Here is a 19730-nt window from a genome sequence, read left to right on the forward strand (position 1 = left end):
TTACAAAAAAACAGAAAAAATAGTAAAGCACATTAATATTTCTTGATGAATGTGTCAAATTATAGTTATTTACTGTCATTCCTGAACAGAAAAATGAGTTTTAGTGGTTGAATGTTATGCTTGATTGATTTCTGACTTCTCAGAGAAGCCCAGTGAGCCGACTCAAATTTGGGTGAATTCAGTTTGAAATTCCTCATTCCTGTTCAAAATGGTAAAACGTGGAGAGCTGACTGAAAATGAAAGAGTCTGCATTAAAGCACTTCATGATGCTGGATGGTCTCTGAGACAGATATGACAGGTGGTCTGATACATTTGTTAAGCACTGTATATATGTAAATATATAAAAATGTACACATATGTTATTATAATTATTACATATATTAATATGATTAAATAACCATAACAACTTATTATGATTATAGAATGTTATGTATACATCAGGGCTGTCACCATTAATCAGTCGCACTTAATCAAGGTCCACAATAAGAGCACTCTTTTTTAAATCTTAATCTCATGCTTTAATGTCCCTTTAATCATGCATTAGTTTAGCCACTCCAGCATCTTCCTGCAGCCACAGTGATGTAAAATTAGTCAACCACTACTCCTTCATGTCTCGTTTTACTTTAAGAACTCAGACAGTTTACAGGACAAGTCAAAAATAATCTGAACCTTATAAAAGCAGGTCTGTACCCAAACAGGAAGTCAGTTAGCCTTAGCTTAAGACAGTAGGAAAACCCAAAACAACACAAACCCCTGAGGGGTATTGCACAAAACCAGGATAAGGGATTAAGCCAGTAAATATTGGTTATCCTGGATGTCCTCATCCTACTTTTGTGCAATACCCCTCTGGCCTGAATGCAAAATGCAAAATGTAATCTTTTGACAGCAGTAATACATATAGTGAATCATTTCTCTAAAAGTGTCATTGTTAGAATAATACTGACATTGTTTTATTCTAGATAATTTAAACATGAATGTGATCACTGGTGTCTGGAGCTGTTATATAAAGAGCTTATATAATCACTAAAACATCAGAATAGATGTTTATGGGTGGTGAGCAGGGTCATGTTTTTCTGGTTTTATTAGTATGTGTCTGTACATGTGGATTTTTAATGTTTCTGATGATTTTGCAACCCCGGTTCCAAAAATGATTGGGCCTGTGTAGACAATGATCATCAAATACCATAAACTCATATTTGATTCACAAAAGAATAGAAACATATCAGATGTTAAACTGAGACATTTTACCGTTTTATGATGATATTAGCTCATTTTGAATTTGCAGCAACACATCTCAACAAAGTAGGGGCGGCGCCATGGTTACCATTGTGTAGCATCCCCTCCTCTTTTAACAACAGTCTGTAAACATCTGGGAAGTGAGGAGACCAGCTGATGGGAGAGGAATGTTGTCCCATTCTTGTCTGATGTAGGATTCTAGCTCCTCAACAGTCCTGGATCTAAAACCTCTACTTTCCAGGTGTTAGAGCTGCCCACGCCATAGGCACTAATGCAACCCCATACCATCAGAGATGCAGGCTTTAGAGCTGAGCCAGGAGAACAAGCTGGATGCTCCCTCTCCTCTTTAGTCCACAGGACACGGCGTCTGTGGTTTCCTCTGACCACAGAACAGTTTTCCATGTGGCCCCCTCAGCCTTGTCCCTTGCTCACAGAGATTTCTACAGATTCTCTGAATTTGTCGATGATATTATGGACTTTAGATGGAGGGGGATTCCAAGTCTTCCTGGTTTTACAGAATAAGGACATCAAGCAGAGAGCAGCCTTTAACCAGAATGTTTTTTATTTTTTCTGATCACATTAACACAATCATGGACATGACTAAACCAAACCCCGCCTCTACTTCTCCTCTTCATCATTTAAAAGAACGATCAAACACTAAGAACAGATTTCAGTTTACCATCAGTAAAAATTTGATGAATCAGCTGAAATTAATTCTCAAATCTATTCCGTGATGATCAGTGTGACCATCATCTGAGGCTTTAACATAAAGAACACTTAAACGCTCTGAATGAGCCGAGGAACATGCTAACGTGCTTAAACGGCACGCACACGGTGGACTGAACAGACACGGTTTATACGAAGAGGACACCATCAGAGAGTTCATTTCTATGGTCCACAGACCCTCAGGAGGATTTCTGGATGCTAAAGTAAAGAGCTACCAGAGTCTTAAAGCTGCATTTTTTTTTAAAGAAAGTGACCATATTTGGACAAGAAGGTGGAGCTAGAGAGGAATAAGGGTCTCCGCCCTCTTGTCCAGTTATGGTCATTTCTGGCTCCACAAATTCAACAAACAGCAGATTTTTCAAATGAATGTCCCAAAGGAGAGTCTGACTCAATAACGATAACATCCACTTCTATAAACAACCTTCATTAAAATAAAACTAACAAACTGGATTAGATCTGATATTAATGTGGAGTCAGACAGTCTGACAGGAACAGAGGGAGAGTACCGTCAAGAACAGGATCAGTAAACACAAAATCCAACAGAGGAGCAATCTAACTTTGACTGAACGACCTCTGTACGGTTTAAATAAACAATAAAATATCATAACGGCATAAATATACGTCTCAATGTCCGTCTACAGCCTCAGACCAGACGTCTTCTTACTGAGCAGAGGCCCTGTCCCACAGCAACAACAGCTGACTGCCTGCATGAGGCTCCAGCTCCTGCAAGACAAAGGCCAGGGATTAATAACTTTGAAATATGGTTAAAAACTTAACACCTGCGAGATAAAACCCAGGAATAAATAACTTTAAAATATGGTCAAAATTTAACTGCAAGACAAAGCCCAGGGATGAATAACTTCGAAGTATTGTCAGAACTTAACACCTGCAAGATAAAACACAGGGATTAATAGCTTTAACATATGGCCAAAACTTAACACCTGCAAGACAAAATCCAGGGATTAATTCCTACAAAATATGTCAAAACATTCAACAACTGCAAGACCAAACCCATCAATTAAAACTCCAAATATGGTCAAAACATACTCCAGAATTAGGTAAAAAAAATTCAACACCTGTAAGACAAAACCCAGGGAATATAAATTTAAAATATGGTCAAAAATTGACTACAAGACAAAACCCAGGGGTTAAGAAATCCAAAGTATGGCCAAAAGATTCAACAACTGTAAGACGAAACCCAGGGATTTATACCTCCAGAATGTGGTCAAAAATCTTAAACACCTGCAAGACAAACCCCAGGGATTAATTGCTGTAAAATATCACCAGAACACCTGCTAGGTAAACCCAGGAATTATTTTCTCCAAATACGATCAGAACATCTAACTCCTGTTTGGTTGTTTGTTGTAGTTTACCTGTCCGTCCCGGCTGATCTGGACCTTCTTGTGCTCGTTCCAGGGGTTCAGGATGTGCTGGCTGAAGTGAAACGGTAAACTCTCCATGTGGATCCAGTCTACGCTGAACACGCCCCCCAGACCCACCAGACCCCAGTCCTGACAGCTCTCCCTGCTGACCGCCGACGTCATACGGGCGTAACCCTGAGAGATAGACCACACCTCCATTAACCTTCACAGGTCCTAACCCACCTGCTGCAGGTGTCACATCCTCAAGGTCTTACCTGGAAGTGTCCTGATCCCTGCACAGAGAAGATGAGGATGATGATGCTGTGGTCCATGAAGGCCCGGTTCAGCTTGGTCTCGTTGCTCGGTGTGGTGGACCAGATCCCTCTCTGCTGGGAGATCTCGATGTTCCTCATGTTACTGCTCTTCATGATGAAATATCTGAGCGAGGGGAGGAGCTGCTGAGGAGACGCTGAGTGAGACACCTGCATGGATGAAGAGCACGGATAGAAACGTCATCAGTAAAGTTTATAGAAGAACTGATCAATAAGTAAAGCCAGAGAGAGACAGAGAGGGATCTGCAGCTGCTGGTGGTCTACCACGGTCATGGATCGACATTTTCTCTGGTATTTAACAGTTAGATAAACCAGTTTTCTTCTAGTGGACCATCAGTGTCTCCAATCATCTCTTATTGTATCATCCCCGTCTTAAATCTTTTCCCAGGTCTCAGAAATACACACAGGTGTGTATGGGGGTTTATAAAGCTCCTTACCTTTCCAGAAGAGGCAGGACTATCAGTGGAAGTGTCCAGGATCCCAGAGGAGGAGGAGTTAGAGGAGGAGGCAGGGTCTTCTCCTGGCGTGGTCTCCTCCCGGCTCTTGGACTTCATGTGAAGATGTCCTGACCTCGCTGGAGTCCGACATGACCTGAGGACGAGGAAAAACAAACCTCTGATTTTAATGAATGGGAACAGGACCGAGGAGGACTGATAATGAGCTTTAGACTGTTTGTGGGCGGGGTTTCCTCATGGGGGTCAACCACACAGGTATATTAGCTTGGTCTGTTCTATAGACCATCAGTAGATCTTCATCACTGATGACTGGCTATGAATGAAACCGTTCAGAAGGAATGTGTCGTCTTAACATTCTCCTGATGAATTTTGTCATAATATCGATAATAAATAAACGTACACAAAGATGGCCGTCGCTACCACCAAACATGGTGCTACCCTGTGGCCACCCCTGAGTTTATGTGTTGGTCCTCCTACCTCTCACTGCTGGACTGTGGCGGTATCTGGGCGCCGCTCCTGCAGGTCTTCACGGAGGTCTGAGGTACCTCCTCTGAGGACATGGGTCGAGGTCTCTGACCAATCCCCATGGGCTGCTGAAGCCCCGCCCCCTGCTCCTCTGCTGTTAGCACCTGAGGAACACAGATCACAGCTGATTGGTTTATTTATCCAACAGTTAAACTGGAGTCTGAGTGATCTATATTTATATTTATGTATTTAATATTTTCACCATAAACCATCAGGACCAGCAGCACAGAGCTGACTGGGTAAACTGGTGTGACTCTGAAAGATTCAAATAAAAAAAGAAGAAGAAGACAGATAGCTGTTAGCAGTGAATGCTAGTTTGTTTTTCCCAGGTTAAATCCTGACAGAGCGCTCCTCAGATCTGTTCTCTGGTTCCGGAGTTCGGCGACCTTTAATCAACGTTTCACCTCAGAAATGTTCATTAATAAATAATAAAGTTAATAAATGTAAATGTGACTTTGACAGCCTCACAGAAGGTAGAGCTTGAACCCTCCGTGAGACTTCTGGTGGCCCCCCAGGGGGTCTGAGACCCAGGTTGGGAACCAATCTGTTCCATCCTCCTGTTGAGCGCCACACAGACTCAGGTTTGATAGAGAGGATACAGGAGGATGTTACTGCTCTCTGAACACACGGGGCGTTAGGACGCCATTGACCAGCAGACGACAGGAAGTCTGACATCTATGAAAACAAGCTCACTGTGAAATGTATGAAGGCTCTAGCTTTAATTTTAAATAAACTCAGACTTTAACGAAGGGAAGAGACGTACCGTCACCAGCGTCCTGACCACGGCCTCGTCCTGCTGGCTCCACGGTTTAGACGGCCATCGGACTCTCCGGATGAACAGATTCTGCCACTTCTGCCTCAAATCGAACACCAGACCAGCAGCCTGAAACACAGAGACTTATTAATTCTTACATTAAAACAACAATTTATTAATTACTATATTGAACAAAAATTTATTAATTATTATATTAAACTGAGGCTGACTTTTTCTTTTTGATGGTTTTTACTTTAATCTGGACGCCGTGATTGATCAATGCTCCAGGTCATAAACACAAACATGTTATAAATGATGGCGGCGTCTGCTCACCTCTCTGTCCATCTGAAACACCAGCCAATCATCAAGCTTCATCTCTGACAGCTCCTCCACCTCACTGTCACTGGTCTCCTCTGACGGAGCCTCTGAAAGACGCAAACAAGATACTTCTTCAAAACAAGATACTTCTTCAAACGAGATACTTCCTAAAATCAAGATTCTTCTTCAAAACAAGATACTTCTTTAAATGGGATACTTCTTCAAAACAACATACTTCTTAAAACCAATATACTTCTTCAAAACAATATACTTCTTCAAACTAGATACTTTTTAAAACCAAGATACTTCTTCAAACGAGATACTTCTTAAAAACAAGGTATTTCTTCAAAACAAGATACTTCTTAAAATCAACACATATCAGCCTGACTGAAAGAAAAAAACAAGATCAGCATGGCTGTCTGACCTAGGTCTGTCTCCTTTATTACCTGTGTCTTTACTTCCTGTCCCCCAGCGTTGACCTAGCTCTGTCTCCTTTATTACCTGTATCTTTACTTCCTGTCCCCCAGCGTTGACCTAGCTCTGTCTCCTTTATTACCTGTATCTTTACTTCCTGTCCCCCAGCGCTGACCTAGGTCTGTCTCCTTTATTACCTGTGTCTTTACTTCCTGTTCCCCAGTGTTGACCTAGGTCTGTCTCCTTTATTACCTGTGTCTTTACTTCCTGTCCCCCAGCGTTGACCTAGCTCTGTCTCCTTTATTACCTGTATCTTTACTTACTGTCCCCCAGCGCTGACCTAGGTCTGTCTCCTTTATTACCTGTATCTTTACTTCCTGTTCCCCAGTGTTGACCTAGGTCTGTCTCCTTTATTACCTGTGTCTTTACTTCCTGTTCCCCAGCGTTGACCTAGGTCTGTCTCCTTTATTACCTGTGTCTTTACTTCCTGTCCCCCAGCAATGACCTAGCTCTCTCTCCTTCATTACCTGCGTCTTTGTGCCCGGCAGGTTCCTGGAGGGCGGAGTCAGGCAGTCTGGAACAGCCTCCAAAGATGGCGACAGTGATGGGCGTGATTACGGAACAGCAGCGGATGCTCGCTATCCTGTGACCTCGGCTCATCTCGTCATATATCAGCCAATCAGTGGGCAACTTCCTGGAGGACTTTAGAGAGTCGGCCTGCGGGTGACAGAAACCAGATTTGTTACACACAAATTAACCTGATTATTTATTTATAAATCAGGAGGTGTTGTCAGGTTCAGTCTGGTTTTGAGGAGAAGACAGGGTCTTACATGAACCAGTAAGACTAGATTCGTCACAGGTAGGGTATTCTGTAGATCATTCAGGTCTGTCATAGCTAAAGTCTTTTCAGTTACCATGGTGACCACAGAGAAACCCACAGAGAGGACTGGAGGTGGTTTCAGTGATCTCATGGTCCTACCTCCTTGTTGTGGGCGGGGCTAAGGATGGATGTGGGGTGGAAGACGACCTTCTTCTCTCTGTTACTGGACAGCAGTGACGTCTCCTGGTTCATGTGGACCAGGTTAGGATACATGCCGGCCACCAGAGCCGCCTTCACCACAGCCCAGTTCTCTGAATTCATGTTCACGTCACGGATATCGCTGCCGCCGCGAGCACGCACAAAACCTGTACCAGAGAGAGACATCATCATCATCATCACCATCATCACGTCAGTTAGAGAGTCTCCTTTACACAGAAGAACATTTTGTTTTATTTCTCCTGTATAAAAATAAACAGTGTATTTTAAATGGTCTGAAAAAGTTAAAAAAAACCCGACCAATAGCTCGTAGCTGTCCCAGCAGCTGAGTCCTCATCCCCAGGATCATGTCCATGGTCGCCTGAGACAGGAAGTTCTTCTCACAGAACGATCTCTCCCAGCCATCACTGCGAGCTTTCTGCCACGCCTGGAACAGACGAAAACACAGAGATTACAACATCCTGAATCAGTATGTTGTTATCTCTGAGCGGTAATTAGGGGTCCCCATTAGAGCCAGACATGACCATATATGGAGGGGTGGGCGGATCCAGAGAGGAAGGCGGGTTTACATGAAGAGAAATAATCCAGATCATTCAGAGAGCTTCACTCTGGTTTGTGAGAATCACCGATCAGGTTAGTGTCTGCAGGAGGAGAGGCCTCTAGTCAAACCACAGACAGGAACTTTATTAATCCAGAGGGAGAGTCAAGGTTCAAGGGATGCCAGCTTTAAGGCTCTGAGCAGGGCTGTGTAGTCCTGGAAAGTGCTGGAAAGTTACTGATAATTACCTGGAAGGCTCTCAGCAGGGCCATGTGGTCACTAAAGGTTCCAGAGGTGAAGCGTTTGCGGCACTGCAGGGCGGCTCGTTTCAGCGAGCTCTGAGCAGGCAGGATGAACGGGTCTCTGTAGGCCAGTGTGCAGGCAATGGTCAGAACCGGGTCCAAACATTTCAGGACCACGGCACACAGCACCATCTTCCCCAGGTGAGGCTCCACAGGTAGATCAGCCAGGTGGTAGCCCAGATCAGTGAGGTCCTCGTGTTGGTCCATGGCGTCGATCGTCTGAGAAGATAAATATGATTTACTGCTGGGGAACACAGTGTTACACTCCTATGTGCTTTTAAAAATGTTATTTTAATAATCACTATCATAAAATAGCACCAGAGCTCCAAAAACCACCATATTTATAGTCTTAAGTCAGAGTTATAAATGCTGCTACCATAACCATCCTCACTGGTTTACTCTGAGTAAACAGGACATTTCCAGGGTCATGGAGCAGGATTTGATGTGTTTGTCACCTTCAGCATGTGCACGGCGTTCTTGATGGAGTGGGCGGGAGGAGGCTGAGGAGCTTTGGATAAAAACTCAGCGATAGGACACGAGGACGGAGCCAACAGTTTGGTCTGCAGACACAGATCCTGAAACAAAAGAAGGATTTTATTAGTAACATGGCATATTATCATTTAAAATGATTATTAATAGGATTATCAGTGATTCTCTTCTAGCTTAGAACTGCAGGACTGAGAATCTCCCACATAAACATTAAAGAGGGTTTTAACACGTTTCAGACATTTAAAGACAAACATCAAAAACAACAAATCTAAAACTAAAGAGTGTTTTTAATCTAATTTTCAACCTTTGCTTTGGGAAAAACATTATGGGTGATTTCTTATTTTGGACATCCATAAGGTAATTTAAAAAGCCCCAAAAATACACAATTATTTGAATTATTGATTGCTATACTTTTAGTGTTTGTATTAATATTGACATCTGTGATTTTATTTGTATTTATTTTAGTATTACTTTATTCCTGATGTTTGTAATTTTATTTGTATTTTTTATAGTATTACTTTATTCCTGGTGTTTGTAATTTTATTTGTATTTTTTATAGTATTAGTTTTATTCCTAATGTCTGTGATTTTATTTGTATTTATTTTATTATTAGTTTTATTCCAGATGTTTGTGATTTTATTTCTATTTATTCTAGTTTTAGTTTTATTCCTGATGTTTGTGATCTTATTTTTTATGTATTTTAATACCTGCAGAGGCATCCTGAGCAGCTGTGGCACCTGAAACTCCAGCATGTTACTGAATCGAAGTCGACTGAAGAGGTGGAAGCAGATCCCCGGTCTGCAGCGTCCCGCTCTGAGGAGACGTTTAAAAAAACAAGTTTAGAATAAATAGTTGTCATGTATCACTAGCTGGGTCTGTCAGCTGATCATTATCACATTCATATTAAAGGCAGCTGTATGTTTGATAAAAACAAGGATATAACTGAGGGCTGTGAGCATCAACAGGTAAATATAAATCTAAATATATTTTACATGTATAAATAAGAGCTGAGCGCATTACCTCCCCTTCCTCTGCAGGGCACTGGCTTTAGAGATCCAGACAGTCTTTAGCATGGTCACATGACTCAGTGTGTCAAAGGATTTCTGCAGCAGGAAAAGACTGAATTATCAGTTGATTAAGTCCATTCAGAGGTTTATCAGGACATTGTCTCTACACAGAGAAATCCAATCATTCTGATTATATGAGCTAGGAGTTTTTATATTCATCCTGAGCCGTTCTGTCTCTGACCTCTTTGACCTTTCCCGAGTCGATGACAAACACCACGTCGTTGATGGTGATGCTCGTCTCTGCGATGTTCGTGGACAGAATCTGACGGGACAGAACGATCCGTTATAAACAAAAACCTCCTGGACTTCACTCAGAGCAGCAGAATTTCACCATCCTTTCTCCTTCATCGGGTCATAACGCTGCATTTAGAGCAACTATAAAATATTTACTGTCCCAATAAAGATAGTTTCATTCTAAAGTGATGATAAAAGCTTTTTCCTTTGGAATGGCAGGTAAAAATATTTTCATTTATTATCACTAGACTTATTTCCTTCTAATGTCATGATTACAGACTTACGATCTTCCTGATCCCGGGCGGACAGGCCTTCATGGCTTTCTTCTGATCGGACGTCTGCATGTCAGAGTGGAGCGTGAACACCTGGTACCTGATGGAAACACGCCGCCGTCAGTCTACAGACTAGACTATGATTGATCATCAGCTGAGTATACAGCAGTTATTGTGAAGAAGAAGAGAGGGGACATCCTATCAGCTTAGATGTTGCTTAATGTAGCTGATGATAGACATGGTCACACTAACAGACAGGGACGCCAAATATCACGCCATTATGGAATCACTATGAATGTCTAACAATGGCAGAGCTTCATTACGGCAGCGTCACAAACAGACTCTGTAAAAACACCTTCAGACCGGCTGACTACAAACAACAGGAGCGGGACTGATCCAGGGATCTTAGAGAAAGTTCTCAATCACAGACTGAATCATGTAAAACAGGATTCTATTGATAAACATCACTGAAGTAATCAGATCATTACTATCACCTGATAATTCCTGGTATATTCCTGACCACAGTATCAGTATTCTTCAGATTAACCAGTCTTAATTCAGCAATTCTTACATCGTTCATCTCCTGCTGCGGGTAAAATCTCACCTGTCAGGGTGCACGGTGAATCTCTGATCATCAAAGAGGATTCGATCCCTGAGAGACACGATCTCATCATATCCAGGGAGGAAAATCAACACAGCACCTAAAACACACAGAACAGTCTGTAACAGTTTATAATGAAGGTGGAAAGATCAATAAACATGACTGTCAGCCAATCTGTCAATCATGAGTGGATTTATTGATTAGATATTTCCTATCGATGTCAAGACATAGGCCATAATAATCAAGTGTTAAACCCAAGCATGTCCTCGTCATTGGCCGTAATAATCTAATGTTAAACCCAAGCATGTCCTCGTCATTGGCCGTAATAATCTAATGTTAAACCAAAGCATGTCCTCGTCATTGGCCGTAATAATCTAATGTTAAACCCAAGCATGTCCTCGTCATTGGCCGTAATAATCTAATGTTAAACCCAAACATGTCCTCGTCATTGGCCGTAATAATCTAATGTTAAACCCAAGCATGTCCTCGTCATTGGCCGTAATAATCTAATGTTAAACCCAAGCATGTCCTCGTCATTGGCCGTAATAATCTAATGTTAAACCAAAGCATGTCCTCACCATAGGCCGTAATAATCTAATGTTATACCCAAACATGTCCTCACCATAGGCCATAATAATCTAATGTTACACCCAAACATGTCCTCACCATAGGCCGTAATAATCTAATGTTACACCCAAACATGTCCTCACCATAGGCCGTAATAATCTAATGTTAAACCCAAACATGTCCTCACCATAGGCCGTAATAATCTAATGTTACACCCAAACATGTCCTCACCATAGGCTGTAATAATCTAATGTTAAACCCAAACATGTCCTCACCATAGGCTGTAATAATCTAATGTTATACCCAAACATGTCCTCACCATAGGCCGTAATAATCTAATGTTAAACCCAAGCATGTCCTCACCATAGGCCGTAATAATCTAATGTTACACCCAAACATGTCCTCACCATAGGCCGTAATAATCTAATGTTACACCCAAACATGTCCTCACCATAGGCTGTAATAATCTAATGTTAAACCCAAACATGTCCTTACCGTCAGCCGTGGTGGAGCAGATGTTGTGCAGCAGGTTCATGAGGAGGTTCAGGTCGACTCTCTCGTCATCAAAGCTGTGATGATACAGTTTGAGTAACTCCTGCTCCTCTGCACTCAGCTCCACATCTCCACTCTGGAGCAGAGATGATTCATCGATACCACCACCATCTAAAGGACTGAGCATTCAGAGGATCAATACATTAATGAAGCAGAACTTCCTCCTGGTGCTGATCTACCTGTGTAAGGCAGTAATATATGAGCAGTGAATGTCCAGCAGTGGTTCCAGAAGGGTCGAGCTAGTTTCCATGCTAGTTTGTAGAATTCTTCTCACTGAGGTTTGGTGCTTATTGACATTATCAATCATTAAAATAACAGATGCTGTTTTGTTTGAAAATTTGGTCTCAGGAAAGTATACATTTGAACAGAATTCATCCAAATCAGGCTGAAGTCTACGTCACACTCACATGGAGGATCTGAGGAGGTCGACAACGTCTGTCTGCTGGAAGTGTTGAGCAAAGTCCAATGGCGTCCTGAAAACGGATAAAAATGACCAGTCAGCGATTATTCAGAGATTCTTCGTACATACAGAGATCGTTCTTAACATAATGATCTATAAATATAACACTGTAGTTCCTACCATCCATTAGAGGCCTTCATGTTGACGTCTGCTCCCATATTCAGCAGCTGCTCCACCTGCATGATGAAGCCCCGCCCAGCCGCCACCATCAGAGGGGTGGAGCCTGTCTCACTGTGTCTGTAGTCCACTGAAGAACGACATTTAAACAATTAATATCTCAACCATTTAGAAACTCAGCTCTGCTGCTAATCCCACAAATGCATGTTCCTTACAGATGTGGCTCCATTTAAAAAAGACAAGACTTTACTTCACTAGAGGATTTACTGACAGGAAGCATTATTACAACACAGAAATAATCTAGCAAACACTCAATAACTGACCTTTTCTGCTGAGTATATATGTAAGTAGAATACTGTATCTCTAATACAATATATATGTACATTTAATGGTGCATATCTCTAATACAGGATTATTTTATTATATATGTACATTTGATGGTGTATGTCTGAGGAAAGTGTTCGTACCGTTGACACTCTCATACAGGATGAGGTTAAACAGCTGAGTGAAAGCTTCCTCTTCCTCATGGAGGAAGATTCTGGAAATACAGCTGTCCATCTCCTTCTGAATCCACGGCTCCACCTCCTCTACTTCCTGATAAACAACAACAACACGACGACAGGAAGTCGTTACACAAACAAACACGGGCGTTTCTGGATGCAGATAGACGGTCTGTCTCTAATAAAGCTGTAACAGCTCTATAGATCTATAAACCTACATATTTACTTCATATGTGAGTTATTAATGGATTTAAGATGATGGAGCTGGTTATGAATGTTAACCCTCCTGCCTCACACTCTGACAGCACCACAATAAACGGGACATTTAAGTCATGTTACTGTTCAGTCAGACTCCATACACGAGTTTGGGTTGACGTTTACTGTGTTGATGTTTACCGTGTGTCGCGTCGGTGCGTCTCCTCGTTCCTGTTGTTCGTTAGGACCAGCACTTCGAGGGCTCTGCCTCCCTCCGTCTCCAAGTGAGCAGTTCTCCACGGCTTTGCACCAATCAGAGAGCTGCTTCTGACTGTGCTCCTCTGATGATGGGGACACAGAGTGAACAGGTACAGGAGGGTTAACCACATGTGAGATAAAGGGGAGCGTAAGGCTCTTAGAATAGTACATGAGAGCGTCTCACTCCTCTCGGTGTCCTCGTTGTATTTCTTCATGTCATCGTTGTCGCTGTTGAAGCCGGTCAGCCTCAGGACGTCCTCCAGGAAGAGCTCCTTCACCTCGAACTGACGACCTTTCACTGGAATAAAGAAACACTCTGGAATAATAAACCCACTTTCAGCTGAGCTAGGAGACAAACATCCAGGCTTTAGTCCAGAATCAGAATAATGAAATTAAACTCCTCTCAGGGTTCGCCATGTTTGCTGTGTTCACACTGAATGCTCTACAGGAGATATTTAGATTTCTCAGAGATCTGCAAGCTCCTCTATGAACCAGTCAGCTGTTTTAATTTCAGTCAAACATTCTCTCATTATGTTGACAATGAAGAGCAAAGAAGTAGGATGTTCAGCAGCTGAACAGACCACTAACTGTTGGTATCTGCCTATTTAAACCCTGATGATCTCCATGCTGACAGCTCTCCTCTGTCTGTGGTCACATGACTCTCACACAAACAAACAAACACATAAACAGAAAGAGCAGGGCTGACGTTTGATGACGGGACAGTTCCCAAAGTAGTTGATGAACAGGTCGACGTCCAGCGCGGCGCTGGACAGGATCAGTTTGAGGGACGGGATCTTCTGGAGGACGTCTCTCATCTTAATGAGCAGGAAGTCTGTCAGACCATCTCGCTCGTGGACCTCATCCTGGAAATAAAAAACACGCAACAGAAACACAGCATGAAGATAGGAGGGTCCATGTGACGTCTGTCTGAGCCGTCCAAATATTCACACGCATCAGAGAACCTCTGCATTAGAGCACCAATCAGTGCCTGTTACTGGAACGCTCCAGAGTCAGGGTCTAGTCCTGGACCAGGTCTTTACAGGTCTGTAAAGTTAAAGTTTGAGTCTCTCAGGTTAGATTTCAGGTTGTTTATCTGAGATTAAAGTGGTAGTAATCTGGATGATAACGTCCCTAAATTCCTGCTTCTTTGCTGATGTGCTGCTCACCACTATGACGTGTGTGACCGTGGTCAGGCTGGCGTCTCCGGCCATCAGTGTCCTGAGGAAAACGCCGCTGGTGCAGAAGGTCAGAAGAGTCTTTGGGGAAACTCTGAGAGGACAGAAACAACCAGGAAGAGCTAGTTATCAGGGATAAAGAGAAAAACACAGTAAAACCAGAGGAAATCATTGGTTCTAGAGCTGTCAGGAGAATCTTCAGACATCTAAACATGATCCAGGACATCTTTGAACCAGGACATCTTTAAACCAGGATATCTTTGAACCAGGACATCTTTGAACCAGGACATGTTACATCGGTAAAAATCTATCTGCTAATTTTAAAACTCTGGCATCACTTGCTGTAATTACTCCGTCCAATCAGCTCGTCTTCCTGTCTCTGTGTGATCACATGATCTTATTGCCTATAAGCAGCCTTTAAAAGGAGCTAAAGGATGGCAGATGTGGGTACCTGCTCTCCAGTCTGATGTGATATCCCACCGTCTGGCCCACGCTCTCTCCTCTCTCCGCCGCCACTCTCTCGGCCACGGCGATGGCGGCGAGTCGTCGAGGCTGCGTGCAGAAGATCCTGCAGGGCTGCTCTGTCCTGCTGCACTCGTCCAGGATAAACTGAGGGATCTGTCAGGAAATATTTAAACATCTGATCACTCTGAGGAAGATTTCTGTGACCTTTGTTTTACTTCAGGCATTATCGTTCTAACTTTTGATGCAGTGACGAGTTTAACCGCCATCTGCATGAAAAAGATGAAGAATGTTAAAAAGAAACCATTAAAATCAGGATTTATTACACCACTCTGATGTGTCAATCCCATTTCTATCTTTTACCCCTCCATCTCTAGCACTCCCCTCAAATGGAGTGACAGGTGTAGTGGTGAAATCTGCTCCTGAGGAATGTGACGACCCTCTTCTTCCTGTTTCATCATCAGTACTCGCTGACAGCGGTGACGGAAACAGACGGCCTGGACATTTTTGCAACGCTTATTTAAATTATAACACTGAACCAGGACATCAGAGTGCTGCTGTGCTGTTCAAATCTCACTGATGATTCTCAACGCCTTCTGGGAGATTTCCCATAACACTTGGTTCATAGTGTTCCTCTGTAAAATCTCTGTTCGAGGGTCCATGTAGTCCTAGACCTTCACTCTCCATTCAAGAACCAGGACAGAACCAAACAGATCTGTCTGTGTGTTCAGAATCACAGCAAAGTTTAAATCTTAGTACCTGGGCAGCCATTGTCTCAAGGTGAGCCTCACCTGTGTGGTCTTCCCAGAGCCGGTCTCCCCCAGCACCAGCACCACCCGGTGGTCTCTGATGAGCTGCAGGATCTCGTCCTGGCGTTCATGGACGGGTAGAGAGCGTCTGAAGGCGTCCAGCTCTGACGGGTTCCTCCTCTGAGGAACCATAGGGATCCCGTTATTCAGACGGCCGCTGGTTCTGGTTCTGTCTGAGCCACTGTCTGAGGAGAGATGTGATTGGCTGAGCTGATTATCTTGTCATGAATGAACAATATGCCCCGCCCAAAGAGGCTAAAAGAGACCTTCATCGTAAACACCTAGCCATCATTGAACCATTGTCTACCTTTCTCTGACAGCGCTCACACTACATGCTCAACTATTTCTCTAGACGTGACTGTGAAGTGTATTGCGGGAGGGCGGCCCTGACCAGAGTCTGAAGACGGAGACGTGCTGCTCTGCTTCCCCGGCTGCAGCTCCAGACGTTCCTTCATGCTGAGGGGGAACCTCTGCAGCAGGCTACCCATAGAAAACAAGGAATTATGGGATAGAGCCAGAAGCATGGTGGGCCGGGGCTTGTCTGATCCGTCCTTCTTCCTGAGGGTGAGGAAACGCTTGGACCCTTTCCTGAAACAAGCAAGGATTCCTTTAGATGTTCGCTGGTTTTTATTCAATGAAAACGTTGACTGATGGTCTGAGCTAAACTCACCCTTTGCTCTTAGAGATGTAACCCAGAGACTGAGCCATTCGATGGATGAACGCTCGCTCTGTGCTCGTCAGCGAGGAGGGAAACTCCATCTCTGCTCCGTCAGAGAGAGGACACAGAGTTAGGATGATCAGAACCTGATGATCAGCCTCTATCTCTGTCATTTAAACATAATTATTCATTATTAAAGAGATCAAAATAAAAGATATTTGACCGCTGATACCTTTGTCATCACTGTAGCGAAACCTCTCCAGGGCCACATTAACGGCGATCTTCACCTCCTCATCAATGCGGATGTCCTTCAGCCCTTTAGAGCTCCTCCCTCTGCTCGATGACTTCTGGTTCTTTGGAGGTCTGAGTGACGATGAACCGGAGTATGCCATGGCACTGCGACACAACCAGGGTGAGGAAACAATGACAAGAACAAAACAACAATAAAACAACAATAAAAACACTAAAAAAACAACAACAATAAAATAACAAGAATAACAACATGTATCAGCTGTTAATGTCAGTCTATATCAGCTGTAAATATCAGTCTTTATCAGCTGTAAATATCAGTCTATATCAGCTGTAAATATCAGTCTATATCAGCTGTAAATATCAGTCTACATCAGCTGTAAATATCAGCCTATATCAGCTGTAAACATCAGTCTATATCAGCTGTAAATATCAGTCTATATCAGCTGTAAATATCAGTCTATATCAGCTACAGATATCAGTCTACATCAGCTGTAAATATCAGTCTATATCAGCTACAGATATCAGTCTATATCAGCTACAGATATCAGTCTATATCAGCTGTAAATATCAGTCTATATCAGCTGTAAATATCAGTCTATATCAGCTGTAAATATCAGTCTACATCAGCTACAAATATCAGTCTACATCAGCTGTAAATATCAGTCTATATCAGCTGTAAATATCAGTCTATATCAGCTGTAAATATCAGTCTATATCAGCTGTAAATATCAGTCTATATCAGCTGTAAATATCAGTCTATATCAGCTGTAAATATCAGTCTATATCAGCTGTAAATATCAGTCTACATCAGCTGTAAATATCAGTCTATATCAGCTGTAAATATCAGTCTATATCAGCTGTAAATATCAGTCTATATCAGCTGTAAATATCAGTCTACATCAGCTGTAAACATCAGTCTATATCAGCTGTAAATATCAGCCTATATCAGCTGTAAACATCAGTCTATATCAGCTGTAAATATCAGTCTATATCAGCTGTAAATATCAGTCTATATCAGCTGTTAATATCAGTCTATATCAGCTGTAAATATCAGTCTATATCAGCTGTAAATATCAGTCTATATCAGCTGTTAATATCAGTCTATATCAGCTGCAAATTTCAGTCTATATCAGCTGCAAATATCAGTCTATATCAGCTGTAAATATCAGTCTTTATTAGCTGTAAACATCAGTCTATATCAGCTGTAAATATCAGTCTTTATTAGCTGTAAAAATCAGTCTATATCAGCTGTAAATATCAGTCTATATCAGCTGTAAATATCAGTCTTTATTAGCTGTAAACATCAGTCTATATCAGCTGTAAATATCAGTCTATATCAGCTGTAAATATCAGTCTATATCAGCTGTAAATATCAGTCTATATCAGCTACAAATATCAGTCTATATCAGCCCCAAATATCAGTCTTTATCAGCCGTTTTTTAATAGTTCATGGTATCAAATAGTAGAAAAACGTAACTATTTAAAGTCTGTTTTTGTCACAGGCAGAGACACAGAGATAAACGTCTAAAATGGGTGAATCTGATGAGCAGCAATGGTTTTAGCAAAACTCTATAAAAGCATGAGAAACATTTAACAATAGTTTATGCAGTAAGGAGCGAGGGTTGTCCTGGATTACAGAAGTTTTCAACATTCAGATATTTTCACAGCTTTAGTCAACATTATCAGGGACATTTAACAGAGAGTTAGTCTGTCTAGATGAAATAATTCACCTGCATACTTTAATGTCGAACAGCTCCGTTACTTTTCGTACTATTGATCAATACAGCAATGATCCTATCATTTAAGGAGTTATCGATCGTCATGTTCTGACGAAGTATCGCTGTATCGATCACCCTGATCAGTCTGTTTCTTTTCAGCGCTAATGAAATTCAGAGCTAATGAAGCTAACTCCGCTAACCTCTAATATCGCTAGCTAAGCTAGCTGCTAATGTGTTCAGGCAAACATTAAGAAAGTAAAACTTTAAATAGTTACGCATTTAATGGATTTATTATCGATTTAACTGTTTTACCTTCTTTACAGCAGAGCCCCAGAGCTCCTTTCACACCAGCAGAGCCCGGGCACTTTAAAGAGACGGAATAGACTGACACGGTCTGCGCATGCGTGCTCCTGTTCTAGCAACGTCATGTCAACATCCTGTACGAATCCTTCAAAGTAAAAGTGGCGAGATTGGGATTCTTTTTAGTTTAACATTACTGATAAAAACTCAGGAACATGCAGGTTGAAATGTGCGATTCTATTTATGACATATGAATTTTCAGGTTGTTTAGTTTAGTTTGATCAGCATGAAGCAGATCCAGGAAAAATACCAGAACAGAGACTGGATCATCAATAGAGTCAACAAATCAGGAATTAAAAATATATAAATATCATTAATCCACCATGAGCACCAATACACAACGTTTATAAAGATCTAGATCAGACTCTCTAGAGACCGTGAGATCAGAATGAAGGAATATTTGACATTAGAGTCGGGGAGAGACCTGGACCAGAACCAGGCTGATTATAAATCTTCATCAGAACCAGACTGGTAATCAATCTGGATCAGGACTAGACTGATGATAAACCTGGATTAGGACCAGACTAAGAGCCCTCCTCAGTAGAAAGTGAACTAAAGAAAAAAGATGTTTAAGTGAAAAATAACTTTATTCATATTCACATTTGAAGTCAAAATGACAAGAACACAGAGAGAGCGATCTATACAACCAATACAGAGATCAATACAGAGATCAGAGATCAATACAGAGATCAGAGATCAATACTAAAGAGCAGTGTAATCCATCATAAATGTTCATCAATAATAAAACGTGAGCGGTCAGGCTGTGGGGTTAAACTTGGACTGGTTATCAATGTAAATCCCTCTGCTTGTTTTCAGGTGGAGTTTTACTGAGATAATCCAGATTATTTCTAACCTGAAGAACCTCTGCAGGAATTTAAACATTTAAACTCTGCAAGATAAAACAGGAGAAGGATTAGCAGCTCAGTTTAAGGCAGAAAAATCATGGAGTAGAGACATGAAAAAGAAACTAGAGATTTTAAAATCTCC

At 42.0% G+C, this 19730-nt stretch overlaps 1 protein-coding gene across 1 annotated transcript; it reads right to left on the reverse strand.

Moving 5' to 3' along the window:
- Window positions 1-1781: 1781 nt before the first annotated feature.
- Window positions 1782-18768, reverse strand: LOC121525145 (3'-5' RNA helicase YTHDC2). Its single transcript, XM_041810971.1, has 31 exons — window positions 18696-18768; window positions 16646-16809; window positions 16426-16516; window positions 16147-16343; window positions 15738-15940; window positions 14936-15102; window positions 14476-14578; window positions 14016-14172; window positions 13494-13607; window positions 13253-13392; window positions 12824-12950; window positions 12360-12486; window positions 12187-12252; window positions 11723-11898; window positions 10664-10760; window positions 10072-10159; window positions 9735-9815; window positions 9507-9589; window positions 9194-9299; window positions 8453-8572; window positions 7944-8216; window positions 7458-7584; window positions 7101-7306; window positions 6649-6838; window positions 5723-5814; window positions 5399-5518; window positions 4588-4739; window positions 4093-4246; window positions 3599-3805; window positions 3336-3518; window positions 1782-2685 (listed from the first exon to the last, which is right to left on the reverse strand). The coding sequence occupies exons 2-31, from the start codon at window positions 16803-16805 to the stop codon at window positions 2623-2625; spliced, it is 4170 nt and encodes a 1389-aa protein (XP_041666905.1). The 5' UTR covers window positions 16806-16809; window positions 18696-18768; the 3' UTR covers window positions 1782-2622.
- Between the last annotated feature and the right edge of the window lie 962 nt (window positions 18769-19730).

The sequence above is a fragment of the Cheilinus undulatus genome, linkage group 17 (assembly GCF_018320785.1).
Source record: "Cheilinus undulatus linkage group 17, ASM1832078v1, whole genome shotgun sequence".
NCBI classification, from domain to species: Eukaryota; Metazoa; Chordata; class Actinopteri; order Labriformes; family Labridae; genus Cheilinus; species Cheilinus undulatus.

Coding starts and splice junctions, on each gene's coding strand:
- LOC121525145 (XM_041810971.1), bottom strand. CDS start 16,805: ATGGCATACTCCGGTTCATCGTCACTCAGACCTCCAAAGAACCAGAAG. Junction 15,941..16,146: donor GTCTCCGTCTTCAGACTCTG/GTCAGGGCCGCC, acceptor ATCTCTCCTCAG/ACAGTGGCTCAGACAGAACC. Junction 11,899..12,186: donor GACCTCCTCAGATCCTCCAT/GTGAGTGTGACG, acceptor CTGAATGCTCAG/TCCTTTAGATGGTGGTGGTA.